Raw genomic sequence first — 26590 nt, 5'->3', positions numbered from 1 at the left:
GGTCTTCAATAACAATAAAACTGACAGAAAGCCCACATACACATGGAAGTTGAACAACTCTGTAATGAATAACTTGGTCAAGGAAGAAATAATGAAAGAAAGTAAAGACTTCTTAGAACTTAATGAAAATGAAGGCACAACATACCCAAACCTATGGGACACAATGAAAGCTGTGCTAAGAGGAAAACTCATAGCTCTGAGTGCCTGCAGAAAGAAACTGGAGAGAGTATACATGAGCAGCTTGAAAGCACACATAAAAGTTCTAGAACAAAAAGAAGCAAATACACCGAGGAGTAGAGAGCAGGAAATAATCAAACTCAGGAGTGAAATCAACATAGTAGAAATAAAAAGAACTACACAAAGAATCAAAAAAAAAAAACCCGTTAGCCAGAATAAGCAGAGGGCACAGAGAGAGTAGCCCAATTAACAAAATCAGGAATGAAAATGGGGACATAAAAACAGAATCTGGGAAAATTCAAAAAATCAACAGATCCTACTACAAAAGCCTATATTCAACAAAACTGGAAAATATGGAGGAAAAAGACAATGTTCTAGACAGATACCAGGTACAAAACTTAAATCACGATCATATAAAGCATTTAAACAATCCCATAACTCCTAAAGAAATAGAAGCAGTCCTTAAAATTCTCCCAACCAAAAAAGCCCAGAACCAGACAGGTTCAGTGCAGAATTCTATCAAACCTTCATAGAAGACCTCATACCAATACTATCCAAACTATTCCACAAAATTGAAACAGACAGAGTGCTACCGAATTCCTTCTATGAAGCCACAATTACTCTTATACCTAAACCACACAAAGACCCAACAAAAAAGAGAACTTCAGACCAATTTCCCTTATGAATATCGACGCAAAAATACTCAATAAAATTCTGGCAAACCAAATCCAAGAGCACATCAAAACAATCATCCACCATGACCAAGTAGGCTTCATCCCAGGCATGCAGGGAAGGTTCAATATACGGAAATCCATCAACATAATCCACTATATAAACAAACTCAAAGAAAAAAAATCACATGATCATTTCATTAGATGCTGAGAAAGCATTTGACAAAATTCAACACCACTTCATATTCAAAGTCTCAGAAAAATCAGGAACTCAAGGCCCATACCTAACATAGTAAAAGCAATATACAGCAAACCAGTAGCCAACACTAAACTAAATGGAGAAAAACTTGAAGCAATCCCACTAAAATGAGGGATTAGAAAAGGTTGCCCACTCTCTCCCTACTTATTCAATATAGTACTAAGTCCTAGGCAGAGCAATCAGACAACAAAAGGAGGTCAAAGGGTTACAAATTGGAAATTAAGAAGTCAAAAGATCACTATTTGTGTATGGTATGATAGTACACTTAAGTGACCCCAAAAGTTCCACCAGAGAACACCTAAACCTGATAAACACCTTCAGCAAAGTGACTGGATATAAAATTAACTCAAAAAAATCAGTAGCGTTCCTCTACACAAAGGATAAACAGGCTGAGAAAGAAAGTAGTGAAATGATACCATTTACAATATTCACAAATGGCATAAAATACCTCTACGTGACTCTAACCAAGCAAGGGAAAGATCTGTATGACAAGAATTTCAAGTCTCTGAAGAAAGAAATTGAAGATCTCAGAAAATGGAAAGATCTCTCATGCTCAGGGATTGGTAGGGTTAATATGGTAAAAGTGGCCATTTTGCCAAAAACAATGTACAGATTCAATGCAATCCCCATTAAAATTCCAACCCAATTCTTCATAGAATTAGAAAGAGCAATTTGCAGATTCCTTTGGAATAACAAAAAACGCAGGATAGCGAAAACTATCCTCAACAATAAAAGAACTTCTTGGGGAATCACCATCCCTAACCTCAAGCAGTATCACAGAGCAATAATGATAAAACCTGTATGGTATTGGTACAGAGACAGGCAGGTATATCAGTGAAATAGAATTGAGCACCCAGAAATGAATCCACACACCTATGGTCACTTGATCTTTGAGAAAGGAGCTAAAACCATCCAGTAGAAATAGGATAGCATTTTCAACAACTGGTGCTGGTTCAACTGGAGATCAGCATGTAGAAGAATGCAAATCAAACCATTCTTTTTGCCCTGTACAAACCTTAAGTCCAAGTGGATCAAGAACCTCAACATAAAACAAGATACACTCAAACTAATAGAAAAAAAAGTGGGGAAGAGCCTCAAACACATGGGCACTGGAGAAAATTTCCTGAACAGAGTACCAATGGTTTATGCTCTAAGATCAAGAATCAACAAATGAGACCTCATAAAACTGCCAAGCTTCTGTAAGGCAAAGGACAAAATGGCAACCAACAGATTAGGGAAAGATCTTTACTAATCCTCCATTCGATAGAGGGCTAATACCAAAATGTACAAAGAACTCAAGAAGTTAGACTACGGAGAATCAAATAACACTATTAAAAATATGGGGTCCAGAGCTAAACAAAGAATTTTCAGCTGAGGAATATCAAATGGCTGAAAAGTACCTAAAAAAATATTCAACATCCTTAGTCATCAGGGAAATGCAAATCAAAACAAGCATGAGACTTCACCTCACACCAGTCAGAATGCCTAAGATCTCAGGTGACAATATATGCAGGGGAGGATGGAGAGAGAGAGAAACACTCCTTCATTGTTGGTAGGAATTGCAAATGGGCACAACCACTCTGGAAAGCAGTCTGGAAGTTCCTCAGAAAATTAGACAGAGTACTACCTGAGGACCCAGCTATATCTCTCCTGGGCATATGATGCTCCAACATACAACAAACACACATATTCCTCTATGTTCATAGCACTCTTATTTATAATAGCCAGAAACTGGAAAGAACCCAGATGCCCTTCAACAGAGGATTGTATACAGAAAATGTGTTACATCTACACAAAGGAGTACTACTCAACTATCAAAAACAATGACTTCATGAACTTCATAGGCAAATGGATGAAACTAGAAAATATCCTGAGTGAGGTAACCCAATCACAAAAAGCACACATGGTATGCACTCACTGATACGTGGATATTAGTCCTAAAGCTCAAATTACCCAAGATACAATCCACAGACCACATGAAGCTCAAGAAGGATGACCAAAAGGCATATGGCTCAGTCCTTCTTAAAAAGGGGAACAAAAATATTCATAGGAGGGGATATAGAGACAAAGTTTGGAGCAGAGCCCGAAGGAATGGCCATTCAGAGCCTGCCTCACCTGGAGATATAGCCCATATGTTCAGTTACCAAAACTAAAAAATATCTATGAAGCCAAGAAGTACATGATGACAGGAGCCTGGGAGTGTTAACCAGAGCATGACAAACACAGAGGCGAATGCTAGCAGCAAACCATTAGGAATTAGAGAAAGGAATGAAGGAGCTAAAGGGGCTTGCAACCCCATAAGAACAACAATGCCAACCAACTAGAGCTCCCAGGGATTAAACCACTACCCAAAGACTACACATGGCCAAATGCATGGCTCTAGTTGCATATGTAGCAGAGGATGGCCTTGTTGGGCACCAATGGGAGGAAAAGTCCTTGGTTCTGTCAAGGCTGGAGTCCCAGTGCAGCAGAATGTCTGGGTGGTTGGGAATATGGGTGGTTGGGGATGTGGAACACCCTTATAGAAGTGGGAGGGTGAAAGGGTTGGGGGCTTATGAAACAGAAGCCAGAAAAGGAAATAACATTTGAAATGTAAATAAAAAATATCCAATAAAAATAATGAAAATAGGGCTGGAGAGATGGCTCAGCCGTTAAAGGCTAGGCTCACAACCAAAAATATAAAAATAATGAAAATAAGAATTAATTAAAAGATTAAAGAAATAAATAAATGGAGCAGAGAGAACTGAAGGTGTGAATGCTTTCTCATGAAGTCCAGGATCTAACCTATAGTCTTTACAGAATTAGCATTAACCATCAACATGATACAGCTTAGAAACACCTAAAAGAAAATCTTCATTAATTCTCTGTATCAAATTTGTTTGTAAACATGTCTATGAGAAATTGTCTTCAAAGTCTTAATTGATGGAACCAAGCCCATTGTGAGTGGTACCATTCCCTGCTACCAACCAGGTAGTCCTCGGTTGTATAAAAAAGGTATCTAAGCATAAGCCTGTAAGCAAACCTGAAAGTAAGCTGGCAAGAAACATTTTTTCATGGTTTCTGCCTCAATATTTCTGACATGATCTTCTGCCCTGACTTTACTCAGTGATCAACTGTGCCCTGGAAGTATGAGCCAAATGAACCTTTTCTTCTCCAAATTGCTTTTGGTTATAGTGTCACAGCAACAGATTGAAACAAGAACATATACCCACAGATCAATATTAGTAACGTTCTGAGTTCTCTAAGCCCAGACTCAAGCACCTGGCACATTTTGCATTCTTCCTTTTAGAAACACATCTTTTTTTTTAAACAGGAACCATGTTATAAGGAAGCCCATGTATCACTGGGGAAACTGGGTGTTTCAATAGAGTTTTCAGCCAAAGGAGATCAACTGTTGAGACCTGCCAGCTGCTGTAGGCACAGTCCCTAGAGACACTAAATAAAACAGAAAAGGTTGCCTATTATAATCAAGGACAAACAGCAGTTGCTATCAGACACTATGTTTTAGGTTAACTTACTACCCATTGGCAAGTCCTCTACATGACCGGGGACATTACCTGTACAATTCCCATCTGCTGGATGACCAGGGATCTGAAAAGTTGACAAAGAGAATCCAGCTGGGCAAGAACAGCTGTAGGATCCCAGCGTGTTGATGCAAATGAAGGAGGGACCACAAAGCGTTGAATTCCTGGAGCACTCATCCACATCTAAACAGAATGTCAGAGTTAGACAAAACAATGACTTTTGAACCATGAAATTGTTAGCAGGTAAACCTTGGGCTGTGACTAAATGCATTTCCCATTATGGTATGGCCACAAGCTGGTGGAGGTCAGGTAGTATAACGTGGTGGCTTGAATAAAATGACCTCCGTCGACTTAGGCATCTAGACCCTTGGTCCCCAGTTGTTGATCCTATTTGGAGAGGTTCAGAAGAACCCTGCTGGAGAACTTGCTAGAGAAAGTATGTCACCAGGGGGTGGGGGGCAATTAAGCAAGCTTTGGGAGTATATAGCTTCACCCTATTTCCTGTTTGCTTTCTCTGCTTGATGCTTGTGTATGAGCTTTGTCTCTCATGTTTCTGCTGTCATGTCTCCCAACCCTTGCCTTGCCTTCTACCCTTGCCATGTTCTCACCCCATAATGAAGTCATCACTCTGTACACATAGACCAAATTAACTCCATCTTCCCCAAGGTGCCATTGGTTAGAGTGTCCTTTTTCACAGCTCAGAAATAACTAATATGCTGTGGGATTGTGAAGACATGAAGCCATTTACACTTCACAGTTCATGTTCAATGCCAACACTCTCAAAGTAAGGTAAGGGGCAGAGATAGGAGAATCCAGATTCCCATGGGCTAGGAAACCTGGTACATGCTGCAGTGAACAGCAAAGAGACCCATTTTCAACGAGAGGCAAGGACTGACACTCTGACCTCCACACACATGCCCTGGCATACACACATTCAAACTCACGCACATGGAAGTGTGTTGCATCTCACACACTGAAGTCGTGGAAACCTGGCTGAGGCGGTGAGGGAATAAATAAAGAATAGACACAGAGACACGTGTGCAGGAAAGCTGAAGTTTGGTAAGCTATGCTCTGATGGAGTGGTACTAATTACACAACAATCCAGAACCTCCATGCATTTGTAATTTACATCAAAGTGGGGGACAGTTAGATGATCTTAGTAAGTAGACAGCAAGCAGCACAGCAGCAGAAACAAAAACCCCATCTCAGTAATGTGGAAGGCAAGAAATGACTCCCAAAAGTTTTTTCTGACCTCCACACATGATGTACACATGCCCACACTCATGGAAGGAATGAGAAGAGAGAAAGGAAGGGAGGAAAAGTGGGAGGGAGGGAGAGGGGAGGAGGGAGCGGGGAGGGAAAGAAAAAAGAAGGGAGAAGAGGGGAGGGAGGAATCTTTGCTTCAGCTTTTCAGATGAAATTTTTAAACTCATCCTAAGCCCAAACCTCTTAGCACTGTCCTTTCAATAGATTTTATTTGAGTTTCTGGTTAAAACCTCCACCTACCTTCACAAGATTCTTCCAGGCCCTGGAACATTGGTCCTCCTCCACTAAATTCAAGTCCTTCGTTGCATGTACAATAATAGCTTCCAAGAGTGTTGTGGCAGGTTGCATGCTCTGGGCAAGCATTACGAGTCACACATTCATCTTCATCTGATGTGTTGGGAATAAAATGCAGGAGAATTCAAATGAGGGAGCAAAAAGTGAAGAATACATAGTAGAGATGCACTCTGTGTACTAACTAGTAGCTGACAAGATGAAGGCTTTCCCAATACACATCTGTTCTCTTTCTTCCTTGGCACACAGAGACATGCTTTTTATCCTCCCTTGTAGCTTTACAAAGCCATAAAAATAAATCCTGGACAAAAGTATGTAAGCAGGAATGTTTCAAAGAGCTTAAAAACATAATTATCATCCCGTGGGGGAGGGCCCAGGAGCGGCAGGACCCCTGCCTGAGACACCGCCGGAACCTGAAGGAAACAGACTGGATAAACAGTTCTCTGCACCCAAATCCCGTGGGAGGGAGAGCTAAACCTTCAGAGAGGCAGACAAGCCTGGGAAACCAGAAGAGACTGCTCTCTGTACACACATCTCGGACGCCAGAGGAAAACACCAAAGGCCATCTGGAACCCTGGTGCACTGAAGCTCCCGGAAGGGGCGGCACAGGTCTTCCTGGTTGCTGCCGCCACAGAGAGCCCGTGGGCAGCACCCCACGAGCGAACATGAGCCTCGGGACCACAGGTAAGACCAACTTTTCTGCTGCAAGAAAGCTGCCTGGTGAATTCAAGACACAGGCCCACAGGAACAGCTGAAGACCTGTAGAGAGGAAAACTACACGCCCGAAAGCAGAACACTCTGTCCCCATAACTGGCTGAAAGAGAGGAAAACAGGTCTACAGCACTCCTGACACACAGGCTTATAGGACAATCTAGCCACTGTCAGAAATAGCAGAACAAAGTAACACTAGAGATAATCTGATGGCGAGAGGCAAGCGCAGGAACCCAAGCAACAGAAACCAAGACTACATGGCATCATCGGAGCCCAATTCTCCCACCAAAACAAACATGGAATATCCAAACACACCAGAAAAGCAAGATCTAGTTTCAAAATCATATTTGATCATGATGCTGGAGGACTTCAAGAAAGACCTGAAGAACTCCCTTAGGGAAACACAGGAAAACATTAATAAACAAGTAGAAGCCTACAGAGAGGAATCGCAAAAATCCCTGAAAGAATCCCAAAAATCCCTGAAAGAATTCCAGGAAAACACAATCAAACAGTTGAAGGAATTAAAAATGGAAATAGAAGCAATCAAGAAAGAACACATGGAAACAACCCTGGATATAGAAAACCAAAAGAAGAGAAAAGGAGCTGTAGATACAAGCTTCACCAACAGAATACAAGAGATGGAAGAGAGAATCTCAGGAGCAGAAGATTCCATAGAAATCATTGACTCAACTGTCAAAGATAATGTAAAGCAGAAAAAGCTACTGGTCCAAAACATACAGGAAATCCAGGACTCAATGAGAAGATCAAACCTAAGGATAATAGGTATAGAAGGGAGTGAAGACTCCCAGCTCAAAGAACCAGTAAATATCTTCAACAAAATCATAGAAGAAAACTTCCCTAACCTAAAAAAAGAGATACCCATAGGCATACAAGAAGCCTACAGAACTCCAAATAGATTGGACCAGAAAAGAAACACCTCCCGTCACATAATAGTCAAAACACCAAACGCACAAAATAAAGAAAGAATATTAAAAGCAGTAAGGGAAAAAGGTCAAGTAACATATAAAGGCAGACCTATCAGAATCACACCAGACTTCTCGCCAGAAACTATGAAGGCCAGAAGATCCTGGACTGATGTCATACAGACCCTAAGAGAACACAAATGCCAGCCCAGGTTACTGTATCCGGCAAAACTCTCAATTAACATTGATGGAGAAACCAAGATATTCCATGACAAAACCAAATTTACACAATATCTTTCTACAAATCCAGCACTACAAAGGAAAATAAATGGTAAAGCCCAACATAAGGAGGCAAGCTATACCCTAGAAGAAGCAAGAAACTAATCGTCTTGGCAACAAAACAAAGAGAAAGAAAGCACACAAACATAACCTCACATCCAATTATGAATATAACAGGAAGCAATAATCACTATTCCTTAATATCTCTCAACATCAATGGCCTCAACTCCCCAATAAAAAGACATAGATTAACAAACTGGATACGCAACGAGGACCCTGCATTCTGCTGCCTACAGGAAACACACCTCAGACACAAAAACAGACACTACCTCAGAGTGAAAGGCTGGAAAAAAAACTTTCCAAGCAAGTGGTCAGAAGAAGCAAGCTGGAGTAGCCATTCTAATATCAAATAAAATCAATTTTCAACTAAAAGTCATCAAAAAAGATAAGGAAGGACACTTCATATTCATCAAAGGAAAATCCACCAAGATGAACTCTCAATCCTAAATATCTATGCCCCAAATACAAGGGCACCTACATATGCAAAAGAAACCTTACTAAAGCTCAAAACACACATTGCACCTCACACAATAATAGTGGGAGATTTCAACACCCCACTCTCATCAATGGACAGATCATGGAAACAGAAATTAAACAGAGATGTAGACAGACTAAGAGAAGTCATGAGCCAAATGGACTTAACGGATATTTATAGAACATTCTATCCTAAAGCAAAAGGATATACCTTCTTCTCAGCTCCTCATGGTACTTTCTCCAAAATTGACCATATAATTGGTCAAAAAACGGGCCTCAACAGGTACAGAAAGATAGAAATAATCCCATGCGTGCTATCGGACCACCACGGCCTAAAACTGGTCTTCAATAACAATCAAGGAAGAATGCCCACATATACGTGGAAATTGAACAATGCTCTACTCAATGATAACCTGGTCAAGGAAGAAATAAAGAAAGAAATTAAAAACTTTTTAGAATTTAATGAAAATGAAGTTAGACCGCAGGGAAACAAATAACCCTATCAAAAAATGGGGTTCAGAGCTAAACAAAGAATTCACAGCTGAGGAATGCCGAATGGCTGAGAAACACCTAAAGAAATGTTCAACATCTTTAGTCATAAGGAAAATGCAAATCAAAACAACCCTGAGATTTCACCTCACACCAGTGAGAATGCCTAAGATCAAAAACTCAGATGACAGCAGATGCTGGCGAGGATGAGGAGAAAGAGGAACACTCCTCCATTGTTGGTGGGATTGCAAACTGGTACAACCATTCTGGAAATCAGTCTGGAGGTTCCTCAGAAAATTGGACATTTAACTGCCTGAGGATCCAGCTAGACCTCTCTCGGGCATATACCCACAAGATGCCCCAACATATAAAAAAGACACGTGCTCCACTATGTTCATCGCAGCCTTATTTATAATAGCCAGAAGCTGGAAAGAACCCAGATGCCCTTCAACAGAGGAATGGATACAGAAAATGTGGTACATCTACACAATGGAATATTACTCAGCTATCAAAAACAACGACTTTATGAAATTCGTAGGCAAATGGTTGGAACTGGAAAATATCATCCTAAGTGAGGTAACCCAATCACAGAAAAACACACTTGGTATGCACTCATTGATAAGTGGCTTTAGCCCAAATGCTTGAATTACCCTAGATGCCTAGAACAAATGAAACTCAAGACGGATGATCAAAATGTGAATGCTTCACTCCTTCTTTAAAATGGGAATAAGAATACCCATGGCAGGGAATAGAGAGGCAAAGATTAAAACAGAGACAGAAGGACCACCCATTCAGAGCCTGCCCCACATTTGGCTCATACATATACAGCCACCCAATTAGACAAGATGGATGAAGCAAAGAAGTGCAGACCGACAGGAGCCGGATGTAGATCGCTCCTGAGAGACACAGCCAGAATACAGCAAATACAGAGGCGAATGCCAGCAGCAAACCACTGAACTGAGAATAGGACCCCCGTTGAAGGAATCAGAGAAAGAACTGGAAGAGCTTGAAGGGGCTCTAGACCCCATATGTACAACAATGCCAAGCAACCAGAGCTTCCAGGGACTAAGCCACTACCTAAAGACTATACATGGACTGACCCTGGACTCTGACCTCATAGGTAGCAATGAATATCCTAGTAAGAGCACCAGTGGAAGGGGAAGCCCTTGGTCCTGCTAAGACTGAACCCCCAGTGAACTAGATTGTTGCGGGGAGGGCTGCAATGGGGGGAGGATTGGGAGGGGAATACCCATAAAGAAGGGGAGGGGGAGGGATTAGGGGGATGTTTGCCCAGAAACCAGGAAAGGGAATAACACTCGAAATGTATATAAGAAATATTCAAGTTAATAAAAAAAGAAAGAAAGAAAGAAAAATGGGACCTCATAAAACTGCGAAGCTTCTGTAAGGCAAAGGACACTGTCATTAGTACAAAACGGCAAACAACAGATGGGGAAAAGATCTTCACCAATCCTACATCCAACAGAGGGCTAATATCCAATATATACAAAGAAGTCAAGAAGTTAGACTCCAGAGAGACAAATAACCCTATTAAAAATGGGGTACAAAGCTTAAAAAAATAATTCTCCACTGAGGAATATCAAATGGCTTAGAAGTACCTAAAGAAATGCTCAACATCCTTATTCATCAGGGAAATGCAAATCAAAACAACCCTGAAATTCCACCTCACACCACTCAGAATGGCTAAAATTAAAAACTCAGATGACAGCAGATGCTGGCGAGGATGTGGAGAAAGAGGAACAGTCCTCCATTGTTGGTGGGATTGCAGACTGGTACAACCATTCTGAAAATCAGTCTAGAGGTTTCTCAGAAAATTGGACATTGCACTACCTGAGGACCCAGCTATACCTCTCTTGAGCATATACCCAAAAGATGTCCCAACCTAAAAAAAAGACACATGTTCCACTACGATCATATCAGGCTTATATTTTTTTCCTCTTTGCAACCTTTCTTTTTTTTTCTTTTTTTATTGGATATATTTCTTTATTTATATTTCAAATGTTATTCCCTTTCCCGGTTTCCTGTCCATAAGGCCCCTATCCTCTCCCCCATAAGGGTGTTCCCCCCTTCCCACCCTTAACAACCCCCCCAACATTCTCCTGTACCCAACCTTGGTAGGACCAAGGGCTTCCCCTTCCACAGATGCCCGAAAAAGTCTATTCTCTGACACATATGCAGTTGGATCCCTGGGTCAGTACATGTACAGTCTTTGGGTAGTGGTTTAGCCCCTGGAAACTCTGGTTTCGCTGGCATTGTTGTTTTTATGGGGTTGCAAGCCCCTTCAGCTCTTTCAATCCTTCCACTAATTCCCTCAAAGGGGATCCTGTTCTCAGTTCAGTGGTTTGCTGCTAGCATTCACCTCTGTATTTGACATGCTCTGGATGTTTCTCTCCAGGTCTATATCCAGTCGCTTACACCATGTACTTTTTAGCTTCAACAATCATATGTAGTTTTGGTGGCTGTATATATATATGGGTCACATGTGGTGCAGGCTCTGAATGGCTATTCCTTCAGTCTCTGGTCTAAACTTTGCCTCCATATCCTCTCCTATGGATACTTTGGTTCCCCCTTTTAAGAAGGAGTGGAAGCACCCGCATTTTGGTCATCCTCCTTGAGTTCCCTGTGGTCTGTGGATCGTATCTTGGGTAATTCGAGCCTTTGGGCTAATATCCACTTATCAGTGAGTGTATACCATGTGTGTTTTTCTGTGATTGGTTTACCTCACTCAGGATGACATTTTCTAGTTCCATCCATTTGCCTATGAATTTCGTGAAGTCACTGTTTTTGATTGCTGAGTAGTACTCCATTGTGGAGATGTACCACATTTTCTGTATCCATTCCTCTGTTGAAGAGCATCTGGGCTCTTTGCAGCTTCTGGCTATTATAAATATGGCTGCTATGAACATAGTGGAGCATGTGTCTTTGTTATATGTTGGGGCATCTTTTGGGTATATGCCCAGGAGAGATATAGCTGGGTCCTCTGGTACTGCAATGTCCAATTTTTTGAGGAGCCTCCAGACTGATTTCCAGAATGGTTGTACCAGTCTGCAATCCCACCAACAATGGAGGACTGTTCCTCTTTCTCCACATCCTCGCCAGCATCTGCTGTCACCTGAGTTTTTGATCTTAGCCATTCTCACTGGTGTGAGGTGGATTCTCAGTGTTGTTTTGATTTGCATTTCCCTGATGACTAAAGATGTTGAACATTTCTTTAGGTGTTTCTCAGCCATTCGATATTCCTCAGCTGAGAATTTTTTTAGCTCTGTGCCCCATTTTTAATAGAGTTATTTGGCTCTCTGGAGTCTAACTTCTTGAGTTCTTTGTCTATTTTGGATATTAGCCCTCTCTCAGATATAAGATTGGTAAAGATCTTTTCCCCATCAATTGTTTGCCATTTTGTCATAATGACAGTGTCCTTTGCCTTACAGAAGCTTTGCAGTTTTATGAAGTCCCATTTGTTGATTCTTCATCTTAGAGCATAAGACATTGGTCTTTTGTTCAGTAAGTTTTCCCCAGTGTCCATGTGTTCGAGGCTCTTCTCCACTTTTTTTCTAATAATTTGAGTGTATCTGGTTTGATGTGGAAGTCCTTGATCCACTTAGATGTCAGCTTTGTACAGGGCAATAAGAATGGGTCGATTTGCATTCTTCTACATACTGACCTCCAGTTGAGCCAGCAACATTTGTTGAAAATGCTATCTTTTTTCCATTGGAGGGTTTTAGCCTCTTTGTCAAAGATCAAGTGACCAGAGGTGTGTGGGCTGATTTCTGGGTCTTCAATTCTGTTCCACTTACCTATCTGCCTGTCTCTGTACCAATACCATACAGATTTTATCACTATTGCTCTACAATACAGCTTGAGGTCAGGGATGGTGATTCCCCCAGAAGTTCTTTTATTGTTGAGGATAGTTTTTGGTATCCTAGGTTTTTTGTTATTCCAAATGAATAGACAGAATTGAGTAGGAATTTTGATGAGCATTGCATTGAATCTATAGATTGCTTTTGGCAAAATGACCATTTTTACTATATTAATCCTGCCAATCCATGAACATGGGAGATCTTTCCATCTTCTGAGATCTTCTTCAATTTCTTTCTTTAGAGATTTGAAGTTCTTCTCATACAGATCTTTCACTTGCTTGGTTAAAGTCACACCGAGGTATTTTATATTATTTGGGACTATTATAAAGGCTGTCATTTCCCTAATTTCTTTCTCAGCCGATTTATCCTTTGAGTAGAGGAAAGCTACTGATTTGTTTGAATTAATTTTATACCCAGACACTTTGCTGAAGGTGTTTATCAGGTTCAGTAGTTCTCTGGTGGAACTTTTGGGATCACTTAAGTAAACTATCATATCATCTGCAAGTAGTGCTATTTTGACTTCTTCCTTTCCATTTTGTATCCCTTTGACCTCCTTTCATTGTCTGATTGCTCTGGCTAGGACTTCTAGTACTATACTGAATAAGTAGGAAGAGAGTGGGCAGCCTGTCTAGTCCCTAATTTTAGTGGGATTGCTTCACGTTTCTCTCCATTTAGTTTGATGTTAGCTACTGATTTGCCATATATTGCTTTTATTATGTTTAGGTATGAGCCTTGAATACCTGATCTTTCCAGACTTTTATCACAAAGGGTTGTTGAATTTTGTCACATGCTTTCTCAACATCTAATGAAATGATCATGTGGTTTTTATCTTTGAGTTTGTTTATATAGTGAATTACGTTGATGGATTTCCATATGTTAAACCATCCCTGCATCCCTGGAATGAAGCCTACTTGGTCATGATGGATGATTGTTTTGATGTCTTCTTGGATTCAGTTTGCAAGAATTTTATTGAGTATTTTTCTGTCAGTATTCATAAGGGAAATTAGTCTGAAGTTCTCTTTCTTTGTTGGGTCTTTTTGTGGTTTAGGTATAAAAGTAATTGTGGCTTCACAGAAGGAATTTGGTAGTGCTCCATCTGTTGAATAGGGAAAGAACCCAGATGCCCTTCAATAGAAGAATGGATACCAAAAATGTAGTACATCTACTCAGCTATCAAAAACAATGACTTCATAAAATTCATAGGAAAATGGATGGAATTAGAAAATATCATCCTGAGTGAGGTAACCCAGTCACAAAAAAGAACACATATGGTATACCCTCACTGATAACTGGATATTAGCCCAAAAGCTCAAGTTACCCAAGATACAATCCACAGACCACATGAAGCTCAAGAAGAAGGACAAAGTCAGGATGCTTCAGCCCTTCTTAAAAGGGGGAACAAAAATATTCATAGGAGGGGATATAGAGACAAAGGTTGGAACAAATACTGAAAGAATGGCCATTCAGAGCCTGCCCCACCTGGGGATCCACCCCATATACATACAGCCAAAAAAACTAGACAATTTTGATGAAGCCAAGAAGTACATTCTGACAGGAGCCTGATATAACCAATCTCCTTAGAGGCTCAGCCAGAGTGTGAAAAATGCAGAGGTGAAAGCTAGCAGCAAATCATTGAACTGAGAATGGGGACCCTGTAGGAGGAATTAGAGAAAGGATTGAAGGAACTGAAGGGGCTTGCAACCCCTTAAGAACAATAATACCAACCAACCAGAGCTCTCAGGGACTAAACCACTACCCAAAATCTAAACATGGACAGACCCCTGGCTCCAGCTGCATATATAGCAGAGAATGGCCTTGTTGGGAACCCATGGGACGAGAAGCCCTTTGTCCTGCCAAGGCTGGACCCCCTAATGCATTAGAATGTCGGGTGGGTTGGGAAGGGGGGATGTTTGGTAGGGGGAACACCCTTATAGTAGGGGAGGGGAGTGGGATAGGGGGCTTATGGACAGGAAACCAGGAAAGGAAATAATATTTGAAATGTAAATAAAAATATCCAATAAAAAAAGAGTTGGGGGAAAGATTGAGGGACCTGAAAAGATCATGAAGAACCAACAGGGTCAATTAACCTGGACACTTGTGGGCTCCCCAAGAGTGAACCACCAACCAAAGATGGCCTGGTCTCAGCCTAACATTCACACATGTAACAGATGTGCAGCTTAGTCTACCTTTGGGTCCCCTAACATCTTTCAGCAGGGGTTGTCTTTCTTGACTAACACTGGATCACCTTTCCCTGGCTTGACTGCCTTGTTGGGCTTCAACGGGAGAGGATGTACCCAGTCCCGCAGTGTAACTTGATATGCCAGGTGATACATAAGTTGGGCCTCTGCCTTCTCAGAGGAGAAGATGGTACAATGAAGGGTAGAGCTGTGTAAGGGAAGTACTGGGAGGAGAGGGGAGCTGATTTGGGGATATAAATTAATTTAATTGAAAAAATGAAAAATTAACCAGGTGTTACAAACCTTCACAAGTGGAGCCATTCGAGACAAAGCCTGATTGGCAGGTGCAGCTGTAGCTCCCCACAGAGTTAGAGCAGTTAGAATTCTTAGGGCAGATCCCAATTGTCAGACACTCGTCAACATCTGCAGGGCAGCAAAAAGGGAGTTAGTGAACTATGTCTGTGTGCTGACCACCAAAGACTCATGGCAGAAAGCCTTACCTGTGCAGAGAAAATGACCCGGACTTCCCAGGATCCAACTTCCACCAGCGGAAGAAGAGAAGCCACTAAGACAACTGCACCTGGCTCGTCCTGGGATATTGGTGCAGACTGAGTTAGAACCACAAGGCGAGTCGCTTCTAAGACATTCATTAACATCTGAGCAAAGAGAAAGGTTGGAGTGACAAGCTGCTCTTGTTCTGGAACTAGTAGTTGAAATAAGATCCTGTGAGCTCATTATTTGGTAACTTTGGTGGGGTCTGGGGTCCCTCTTTTTAAACCTAAGCAGTCTTATAATTCTGTTCAAAGTTCATAAAATTGGGTTGCTAAACACCATACTTTTCCTCTTGAGATACAGTCTTAAAGAACAGATATCTGTGAACTTTTGCAGGGAACAGGAATCAGAAAAAGAAGTGGATAAAGGGAAGGAGAGTAGGGTGTGTGGAAATAATTATCCCTATGTATAGATGGTTAGATGAATAGATGATTAGAAAAAGAAAGAAGAAAGAAGAGCATGAGGCAAGGAGGGAGGGAGTGTAGATGGCTTTCCTATATATGGACATGTATGGATGAATTGATAGGCATAATGGCTGGGCATGCAAATACACAGATGTGTGGATGGATAGATAGGCAAATGCATGGATGGGTGTATAGATGAACCTGGGGGAGAGGAAGTGAGGGAAGGAAAAAAGGAAAGCTTTGCGTATATCTAGATGTACCAAAGGATAGCTAAAACAATAATGAGGAGTGAATGGGAAGGGAAGGACGTTGGAACATTTGGTAGGAATGGGAGGTAGTAACAACCTAGCCAGTGTGCACTGACTTTCTACCAAACACTACAGGCTTTTTTAGAATGTGAACACTTGTGTAGTGATTTCTTCTAAACTGAAGCATTCCCTTCTGAGGGAAGAGGAAACTCCTAAGACTAAGGAAGTAAAAACACCTTCCACACCAGATTCACAAGGCCCCTTCCCTTGGTTATATGAGCAATACACAAATGAACTGCCTGAGTGTGATATAGGGATAATTTCTTCAGCCTGTGGCCAGTACCCTATCTGTGTGGTGAGAGTAGATGTTTATTCATGTCTCCCCAAGAAGTCATGCAACATAAACTCACCTTGACATTCCACTCCTGGGCCCTGAAAGTTGGTTTGTCCATTGCTGGGCAGAAAACCTTGTTTACAGGTACAGTAATAACTCTCCGTGGTGTCAGTGCAGGTGGCATAAGCTGGACAAGTGGTAGTGTCTTGACATTCATTCACACCTAGGTAGTATGGAAAAAAGCATATGGATCTGTATAAAGCACTAGAGCAGGGTTTTCAAGGGGTTACAAAAAGGAATGGAGGAGCCATACCCTAGAGTTTCCTGCCTCTGGGAGAGATCTTATTCATGTCTTGCCTATGTGAGAAACAAAAATAAATAGATGGAGTAACTGGTCTTTATAAGAACACCCTAGAAACAAGCATGTTTGCCCCTCTCCAGAGTAGGTGTCTTAAACACAAACCAAAGAGCTTCCATGAACTGGACCTAGGTCTTTCCACATATATGTGCAATTTGGTCTTCCTGTGGGTCCTGGAAAACTGGAGCAGGGGACTATTCCAAAAGCTATTGCCTGTACATGGGATATATTCTTCTCGCTAGGCTACTTTTTCTGGCCTCAGTGGGAGAGGATGCCTTTAGCCTCACAGAGACTTGTGCCAGGGTTGGGGAAAACCTGTGGGATACCCTCCTGCTCAGAGGAGAAGGGAGGATGTTAACGGTGATAGGGGGAAGAATTGTGGGAGGAAGTGACTGAGGAGGGGCAGTGAGCAGGATGTAAAGTAAAAATCAATCAATCAATAAGAAAGAGACATATCATCTTTTCAGTCCATGGCTGTGCTCAGGGGAGGATCAGATGCTCCAGCCCCCATGACCCACATGAAGAGACAGCTTGATTTCCAGGAAGTCTGTCATAACCAGGTTCACAGGTTAAACAATCCCCACCCCAATATCTGGCATAACTGGGACACCCACAAAGCCCAACAGAGGCAGAAACTATTCATCCTGCTGAAGACACATCTTGCTTCTGGCCTTCAACTCTGCCCTGGACATAGGCAAGTTCCAGGCCCCCTCACAGACCCAGAGCTGGCTTGACTTGAGGAAATCCATTATAACACGGCTTACAGGAGAGACAGGATCCAGTCAAAGACAGCAAGGCTGGGTTAACACCAGAGATAGCCAGATTGTGAGAGACAAGCTCAAGAACATAAGGAATAGAAACCAATGTCACATCCCACTAAAATCAGGGACTAGACAAGGCTGCCCACTCTCTCCCTACTTATTCAATATAGTTCTTGAAGTTCTAGCCAGAGCAATCAGACAACAAAAGGAGGTCAAGGGGATACAGATCGGAAAAGAAGAAGTCAAAATATCACTATTTGCAGATGATATGATAGTATATTTAAGTGATCCCAAAAGTTCCACCAGAGAACTACTAAAGCTGATAAACAACTTCAGCAAAGTGGTTGGGTATAAAATTAACTCAAATAAATCAGTAGCCTTCCTCTACACAAAAGAGAAACAAGCCGAGAGAGAAATTAGGGAAACGACACCCTTCATAATAGACCCAAATAATATAAAGTACATCGGTGTGACTTTAACCAAGCAAGTAAAAGATCTGTACAATAAGAACTCCAAGACACTGAAGAAAGAAATTGAAGAAGACCTCAGAAGATGGAAAGATCTCCCATGCTCATGGACTGGCAGGATTAATATAGTAAAAATGGCCATTTTACCAAAAGCGATCTACAGATTCAATGCAATCCCCATCAAAATACCAATCCAATTCTTCAAAGAGTTAGACAGAACAATTTGCAAATTCATCTGGAATAACAAAAAACCCAGGATAGCTAAAACTATCCTCAACAATAAAAGGACTTCAGGGGGAATCACTATCCCTGAACTCAAGCAGTATTACAGAGCAATAGTGATAAAAACTGCATGGTATTGGTACAGAGACAGACAGATAGACCAATGGAACAGAATTGAAGACCCAGAAATGAACCCACACACCTATGGTCACTTGATTTTTGACAAAGGAGCCAAAACCATCCAATGGAAAAAAGATAACATTTTCAGCAAATGGTGCTGGTTCAACTGGAGGTCAACATGTAGAAGAATGCAGATCGATCCATGCTTATCACCCTATACAAAGCTTAAGTCCAAGTGGATCAAGGACCTCCACATCAAACCAGACACACTCAAACTAATAGAAGAAAAACTAGGGAAGCATCTGGAACACATGGGCACTGGAAAAAATTTCCTGAACAAAACACCAATGGCTTATGCTCTAAGATCAAGAATCGACAAATGGGATCTCATAAAACTGCAAAACTTCTCTAAGGCAAAGGACACTGTGGTTAGGACAAAATGGCAACCAACAGATTGGGAAAAGATCTTTACCAATCCTATAACAGATAGAGGCCTTATATCCAAAATAGACAAAGAACTCAAGAAGTTAGACCGCAGGGAGACAAATAACCCTATTAAAAAATGGGGTTCAGAGCTAAACAAAGAATTCACAGCTGAGGAATGCCGAATGGCTGAGAAACACCTAAAGAAATGTTCAACATCTTTAGTCATAAGGGAAATGCAAATCAAAACAACCCTGAGATTTCACCTCACACCAGTGAGAATGGCTAAGATCAAAAACTCAGGTGACAAACAGATGCTGGCGAGGATGAGGAGAAAGAGGAACACTCCTCCATTGTTGGTGGGATTGCAGACTGGTACAACCATTCTGGAAATCAGTCTGGAGGTTCCTCAGAAAATTGGACATTGCATTACCTGAGGACCCAGCTATACCTCTCTTGGGTATATACCCAAAAGATGCCCCAACATATTAAAAAGACACATGCTCCACTATGTTCATCGCAGCCTTATTTATAATAGCCAGAAGCTGGAAAGAACCCAGATGCCCTTCAACAGAGGAATGGATACAGAATGTGTGGTACATCTACACAATGGAATATTACTCAGCTATCAAAAACAACAACTTTATGAAATTCGTAGGCAAATGATTGGAACTGGAAAATATCATCCTGAGTGAGCTAACCCAATCACAGAAAGACATACATGGTATGCACTCATTGATAAGTGGCTATTAGCCCAAATGCTTGAATTACCCTTGATGCCTAGAACAAATGAAACTCAAGATGGATGATCAAAATGTGAATGCTTCACTCCTTCTTTAAAAGGGGAACAAGAATACCCTTGGCAGGGAAGAGAGAGGCAAAGATTAAAACAGAGACTGAAGGAACACCCATTCAGAGCCTGCCCCACAGGTGGCCCATACATATACAGCCACCCAATTAGACAAGATGGATGAAGCAAAGAAGTGCAGACCGACAGGAGCCGGATGTAGATCGCTCCTGAGAGACACAGCCAGAATACAGCAAATACAGAGGCGAATGCCAGCAGCAAACCACTGAACTGAGAATAGGACCCCCGTTGAAGGAATCAGAGAAAGAACTGGAAGAGCTTGAAGGGGCTCGAGACCCCATATGTACAACAATGCCAAACAACCAGAGCTTCCAGGGACTAAGCCACTACCTAAAGACTATACATGGACTGACCCTGGACTCTGACCTCATAGGTAGCAATGAATATCCTAGTAAGAGCACCAGTGGAAGGGGAAGCCCTGGGTCCTGCTAAGACTGAACCCCCAGTGAACTAGATTGTTGGGGGGAGGGCGGCAATGGGGGGAGGATTGGGAGGGGAATACCCATAAAGAAGGGGAGGGGGAGGGATTAGGGGGATGTTTGCCCAGAAACCAGGAAAGGGAATAACACTCGAAATGTATATAAGAAATACTCAAGTTAATAAAAAGAAAAAGAAACCAATGTCACTTGGCACCATAATGAGCCAGTCCTCGGCCTGCACCCTGAGCTTGTCCTGTGTAAAATCTCTATGTACCCGGATCTCACGGGTAGAGAGCTGGATTCTCAGAAGGGCAGACAATCCTAAAAGCACAAGTGAGACAAGCACTACTGCTCACATTCCAGGGGGAACCCCCTGGAGCACTCTGGACACAGGAACTGAGTAGCAGTCTGAGACAGGATCCTTCCGGTTTTGGCTTGCACCCAGAGCTGAACCTGTGACACAGCTCTTTATACCCAGATCCTGCTAGTAGAAAGCTGGTCTCCAAGAGTGCTGACACCCAGGCTTACAGGAAGGTCAAACCACTGTCAGAGACATCAAGACCAGCTAACACCAGAGACAAGCAGATGTCAAGAATCAAGGGCAAGAACCTAAGCAACAGAAACCAAGGCCACTTAACATCATCAGAACCCAGTTCCCACACCACAGCAAGCCTGGGATAGCCCAAAACATCAAAAAAGCAAGATTTTTATTTAAAAAATACAACTCATGATGATTTTAGAGGACTTTAAGAAGGACATAATTAACTCCCTTAAAAAAATATTGGACAAAAAAAAAAAAATACAGGACAGCACAGGTTTTTTTTAAAAGTCCCTTAAAGAATTACAGGAAAACACATACACACACACACACACACACACACACACACACACACACACACACACACAAAACCAGGTGAAAGAATTGACAAAACCATCCAGAATCTAAAATTGGAAATAGAAGTAATTAAAAAAGAATCACAAAGGGAAACAAACCTGGAGATAAAAACCTAGGAAATAGATCAAGAGTTACAGACACAAGTATAACCAAGAGAATACAAGAGATAAAAGAGAGAATCTCAGGACAGAAGATACCATAGAAAACATTGACTCAATAGTCAAAGATAATGTAAAACGTAAAAAGCTCCTAGCCCAAAACATCCAGGAAATCCAGGACAAAATGGGAAGATCAAACCTAAGGATAATAGGCATAGAAGAGAACTAACATTCCCAATTTAAAGGATCGATAAATATGTTCAACAAAATTATAGAAGAAAACTTTCCTAACCTAAAGAAAAGGATGCCCATAAACATATAAGAAGCCTACAGAACTCCAAATAGATTGGACCAGAAAAGAAATTCCTCCCATCACATAATAGTCAAAACACCAAATACACAAAATAAAGAAAGAATATTAAAAGCAGTAAGGGGCAAAGTCAAGTAACATATAAAGGCAGACCTATCAGAATTACACCAGACTTCTCACCAGAGAATATGAAAGCCAGAAGATCCTGGACAGCATACAAACCCTAAAGAACACAAATGCCAGCCCAGGCTACTATATCCCGCAAAACTCTCAATTAACATAGATGAAGAAACCAAGATATTCCATGACAAAACCAAATTTATACAATATCTTTCCACAAATCCAGCCCTAAAAAGGATAACAGGTGAAAAATGCCAACAAAAGGAGGGAAATTGCACCCTGAAAAAAGCAAGAAAGTAATGTAATTTTAACTAAAGCAAAAGAAGATAGCCACACAAACACAATTCCACCTCTAACAACAAAAATACAGAAATCAAAAATCACTGTTCCTTAATATCTCTCAATATCAATGTACTCAATTCCCCAGTAAAAAAACATAGATTAACAGACTGAATAGGTAAAGAGGACCTGGCATTTTGGTGCATATAGAAAACACACCTCAGTGACAAGATAGACGCTATGTCAGAGTAAACGGCTAGAAAACAATTTTCCAAACAGATGGTCCCAAGAAACAAGCTGGAGTAGCCATTCTAACATCGAATAAAATCGAGTTTCAACCAAAAGTTAACAAAAAAAGATAAGGAAGGACACTTCATATTCACCAAAGGAAATTGAAGATGAACTCTTAATTCTGAATATCTATGCTCCAAATGTAAGAGCGCCTACATTCATAAAAGAAACCTTACTAAAGCTCAAAGCACACATTGCACAATAATAATAGTGGGAGATTTCAACACCCCATTCTCAGCAATGGACAGATCAAGGAATCAGAAACTAACCAGGAATACAGAGAAACTAACAGAAGTGATGAACCAAATGGATTTAACAGATATCTATAGAACATTTTATCCTGAAACAAAAGAATATACCTTCTTCTCAGCACCTCATGGCACTTTCTCCAAAACTTCCCATATATAATCGGTCACAAAACAGGCCTCAACAGATAAAAAAGACTGAAATAATCCCATGCATCCTATCAGATCACCAGGGACAAAGGGTGGTCTTCAATAACAACAAAAATGACAGAAAACCTACATATACATGGAAGCTGAACAGCACTCTACTCAATGATAACCTGGTCAAGGAAGAAATAAATAAAGAAGTTAAAGACTTTTTAGAATGTAATGAAAATGAAGGTACAACATACCCAAACTTATGGGACACAATGAAAGCTGTGCTAAGAGGAAAACTCACAGCGCTGAGTGTGTCCACAAAGAAACTGGAGCAAACATACACTAGCAGCTTGACAGCTCACTGGAAAGCAGTAGAACAAGAAAAATATATACACCCAAGAGGAGCAGAAGGCAGGAAATAATCAAACTCAGGGCTGAAATCAACCAAGTAGAAACAAAAAGAACTATACAAAGAATCAAGAAAACCAAGAGCTGGTTCTATGAGAAAATCAACAAGATAGAAAAACCCTTAGCCAGAATAAGCAGAGGGCACAGAAAGAGTAGCCAAATTAACAAAATAGGAAATGAAAATGGAGACATAACAACAGAAACTGGGAAAATTCAAAAAATCATCAGATCCTACTACAAAAGCCTGTACTCAAAAAAACTGGATATTCTGGACGAAATGGACAATTTCCTAGACAGATACCAGGTACCAAAGTTAAATCAGGATCAGCTAAACCATCTAAACAACCCCATAACTCCTAAAGAAAGAGAAGCAGTCATTAAAAGTCTCCCAACCAAAGAAAGCCCAGGACCAGATGGATTTAGTGCACAACTCTGACAGGCCTTCATAGAAGACCTCATACCTATACTGTCTAAACTATTCCACAAAATAGAAACAAAAGGAGCACTACCCAATTCCTTCTATGAAGCCACAATTATGCTTATACCTAAGCCACACAAAAACCCAACAAAGAAAGAGAACTTCAGACGAATTTCCCTCAAGAATACCAATGCAAGGGGTTGGGGATTTAGCTCAGCGGTAGAGCGCTTGCCTAGCGAGCACAAGGCCCTAGGTTCGGTCCCCAGCTCCGAAAAAAAAAAAGAAAAAAGAAAAAAAAAAGAATACCAATGCAAAAATACTCAATAAAATTCTTGCAAACTGAATCCAAGAACATATCAAAATGATCATCCATCATGATCAAGTAGGCTTCATCCCGGGGATGCAGGGATGGTTCAATATACAGAAATCCATCAATGTAATCCACTATATAAACAAACTCAAAGATAAGAACCACATGATCATCTCTTTAGATGCTGACAAAGCATTTGACAAGATTCAACACCCCGTCATGTTAACAATCTTAGAAAGACCAAGAATTCAAGATCCTTACCTAAGCATAGTAAAAACAATATACACCAAACCAGTAGTCAACATCAAAATAAATGGAGAGAAACTTGAAGCAATCCTACTAAAATCGGGGACTAAACAAGGCTACCCACTCTCTCCCTACTTATTCAGTATAGTTCTTGAAGTCCTAGCCTGAGCAATCTGACAACAAAAGGTCAAAGGGATACAAATTGAAAAGGATATATATATTAGACAGAAGCTGAAAGGAACCCAAATGCCCTTCAACAGAGGAATGGATACAGGAAATGTGGTACATCTACACAATGGAATACTACTCTGCTATCAAAAACAATGACTTCATGAAATTCATAAGCAAATGGATGGAACTAGAAAATATCATCCTGAGTGAGGTAATCCAATCACAAAACACACACACACACATACACACACAAACACACAAACACACACACACAAAGCTATGCACTCACTGATAAGTGACTATTAGCCCTAAAACTCAAATTACCTAAGATACAATCCACAGACCATCTGAAGCTCAAGAAGAGGGATGACCAAAGTGCTGATGCTTCAGACTTTCTTAAAAGGGAGAATATTCATAGAAGGGGATATAGAGACAAAGTTTGGGGCAGAGACTGAAGGAATGGCCATTCAGAGCCTGCCTCACCTGGGGATGCAGCCTATAAACATATAGCCACCAAACACAGACAATATTGCTGATGCCAAGAAGTGCATGCTGGCAGAAGCCTGATATAGCTGTCTCCTAGGAGGCTCTGTCAGAGCATGACAAATACTGAGGCGAATGCCCACAGCCAACTATTGAACTGAGAACAGGATCCCCATTGAAGGAGTTAGAAAAAGGATTGAAGGAGCTGAAGGGGCTTGCAACCCCATAAGAACAACAATGCCAACCAACCAGAGATCCCAAGGACTAAACCACTACCCAAAGAGTACACAGCCCCATGACTCCAGCAGCATATGTAGCAGACGATGGCCTTGTTGGCACCAATGGGAGGAGAAGCCCTTGGTCCTGCCAAGGTTCAAGCCCCCAGGGAATGAGAATGTCAGGGCAGGGAAACCAGAAGGAATCAGTGGTTGGGTGGGGGAGCACGCTTTTAGAAGGGGGAGGTGGAGGGCATAGGGGATTTGAGGACAGGAAACCGGGAAAGGGATTAACATTTAAAATGTAAATAAAAAGTACCCAACAAAAAGAAGAACTGTTCAATATCCTTAGTCAACAGGGAAATGCAAAGCAAAATGACCCTGAGATTCCACCTTACATGCATCAGATAGCCAAAATCAAAAAGCCACATGACAGCACATGCTGATGAGGATGTCTGAAGCAAGAGAGCATTCTTCCTTTGCCAATGAGAGCGTAACTTGTACAATCACTCTGGAAATCAACTTGGCAGATTCTTAGAAAATTGGGAATAGTTCTACCCCAAGACCCAGCTATGTCACTCCTGGGCTTGTACCCAAAGGATGCTTCATCCCACCACAGAGACACTTGCTCAACTATGTTCATAGATGCCTTATTCATAACTGCCTTAATCTAGAAATAACCTAGATGTCCTTCAACTGAAGAATGGATTTTAAAAAATGTGGTACATTTGCAAAATGGAGTATTACTCAGCTGTTAAAAACAATCACATCATGAAATTTATAAGTAGATAAATGGAACTAGAAAAGCTCATCCTGAGATAATCTAGACCCAAAAGGATATACGTGATGTGTACTCACTTATAAATGGATACTATCCACAAAATGTAAAATGCCCATGCTACAGTCCCTACAAGCAAAGAGCTCAATAACAAGGAGAGCTCAAGGGGGCACATGAATCTCACTGAGGAGGAGAAATAGAATGGATATCTTGTGAGAGTGGGGAATGGATGGGAGTGGGATGCATATGGGCACAGGAGTGATCAGGTGGAGAAGGATGAAAGAGACAACCGGAATGGGGGGGGGTCATCTCTGGGACAAGCTAGAAATCAAGGGTAATGGAACTCTCAGAAAAGTGACCCTAGCTGACTCCTTGCATCAGGGCTATGGAGCCTGAATCAACTATCTCCTGTAACCACTGGATGAACTGAGACACCAACTCAGACACAAAACCTTTGACCTACAATTTGTCCTGCCTACAAGATGATATGGGGTAAAGGTGGCACAGAAATTGAGGGAGCAGCCAATGAATGACTGGTTCATCTTGAGAAGCATGCCATGAGAGGGAGCCCCTCTGGCACCATTAATGATATTCTATTATACTTGCAGAGAAGAGCCCAGCAAAATTGTCATCAAAGAGGCTTTACCTATCAACTGATAGGAACACATGCAGAGACCCATGGAAGCAAGTCAGAACTTGGGAAATCCTGTGGAAGAGAGGAATGAAGGATTGATTGTAGGAGCCAAAGGGGTCCCAGACACCACAAAAAAGATAAGCCATAGTTTCTGAAGAGGTAAGAATTTCCAGTTCAGTAAACAAAACCTAGTGAAGTG

At 41.3% G+C, this 26590-nt stretch overlaps 1 protein-coding gene across 4 annotated transcripts in view; it reads right to left on the bottom strand.

Annotated features, from left to right (window-relative positions):
* Positions 1–26590, bottom strand: part of Adgre1 (adhesion G protein-coupled receptor E1) — a 155562-nt gene that overhangs the window by 88391 nt on the left and 40581 nt on the right. For all 4 annotated transcript variants that reach the window (XM_006244280.5, XM_039083468.2, XM_039083467.2 and 1 more), the window contains 5 exons: positions 16791–16937; positions 15677–15832; positions 15480–15599; positions 6138–6284; positions 4665–4814 (listed from right to left, as the gene is read on the bottom strand). In XM_006244280.5, the coding sequence (XP_006244342.1) occupies positions 4665–4814; positions 6138–6284; positions 15480–15599; positions 15677–15832; positions 16791–16937 (720 nt within the window). The remainder of the gene's footprint in view (positions 1–4664; positions 4815–6137; positions 6285–15479; positions 15600–15676; positions 15833–16790; positions 16938–26590) is intronic.

This window comes from Rattus norvegicus, chromosome 9 (assembly GCF_036323735.1).
Source record: "Rattus norvegicus strain BN/NHsdMcwi chromosome 9, GRCr8, whole genome shotgun sequence".
Lineage (NCBI taxonomy): Eukaryota > Metazoa > Chordata > Mammalia > Rodentia > Muridae > Rattus > Rattus norvegicus.
This window is presented reverse-complemented; position numbering and strand designations above follow the sequence as displayed.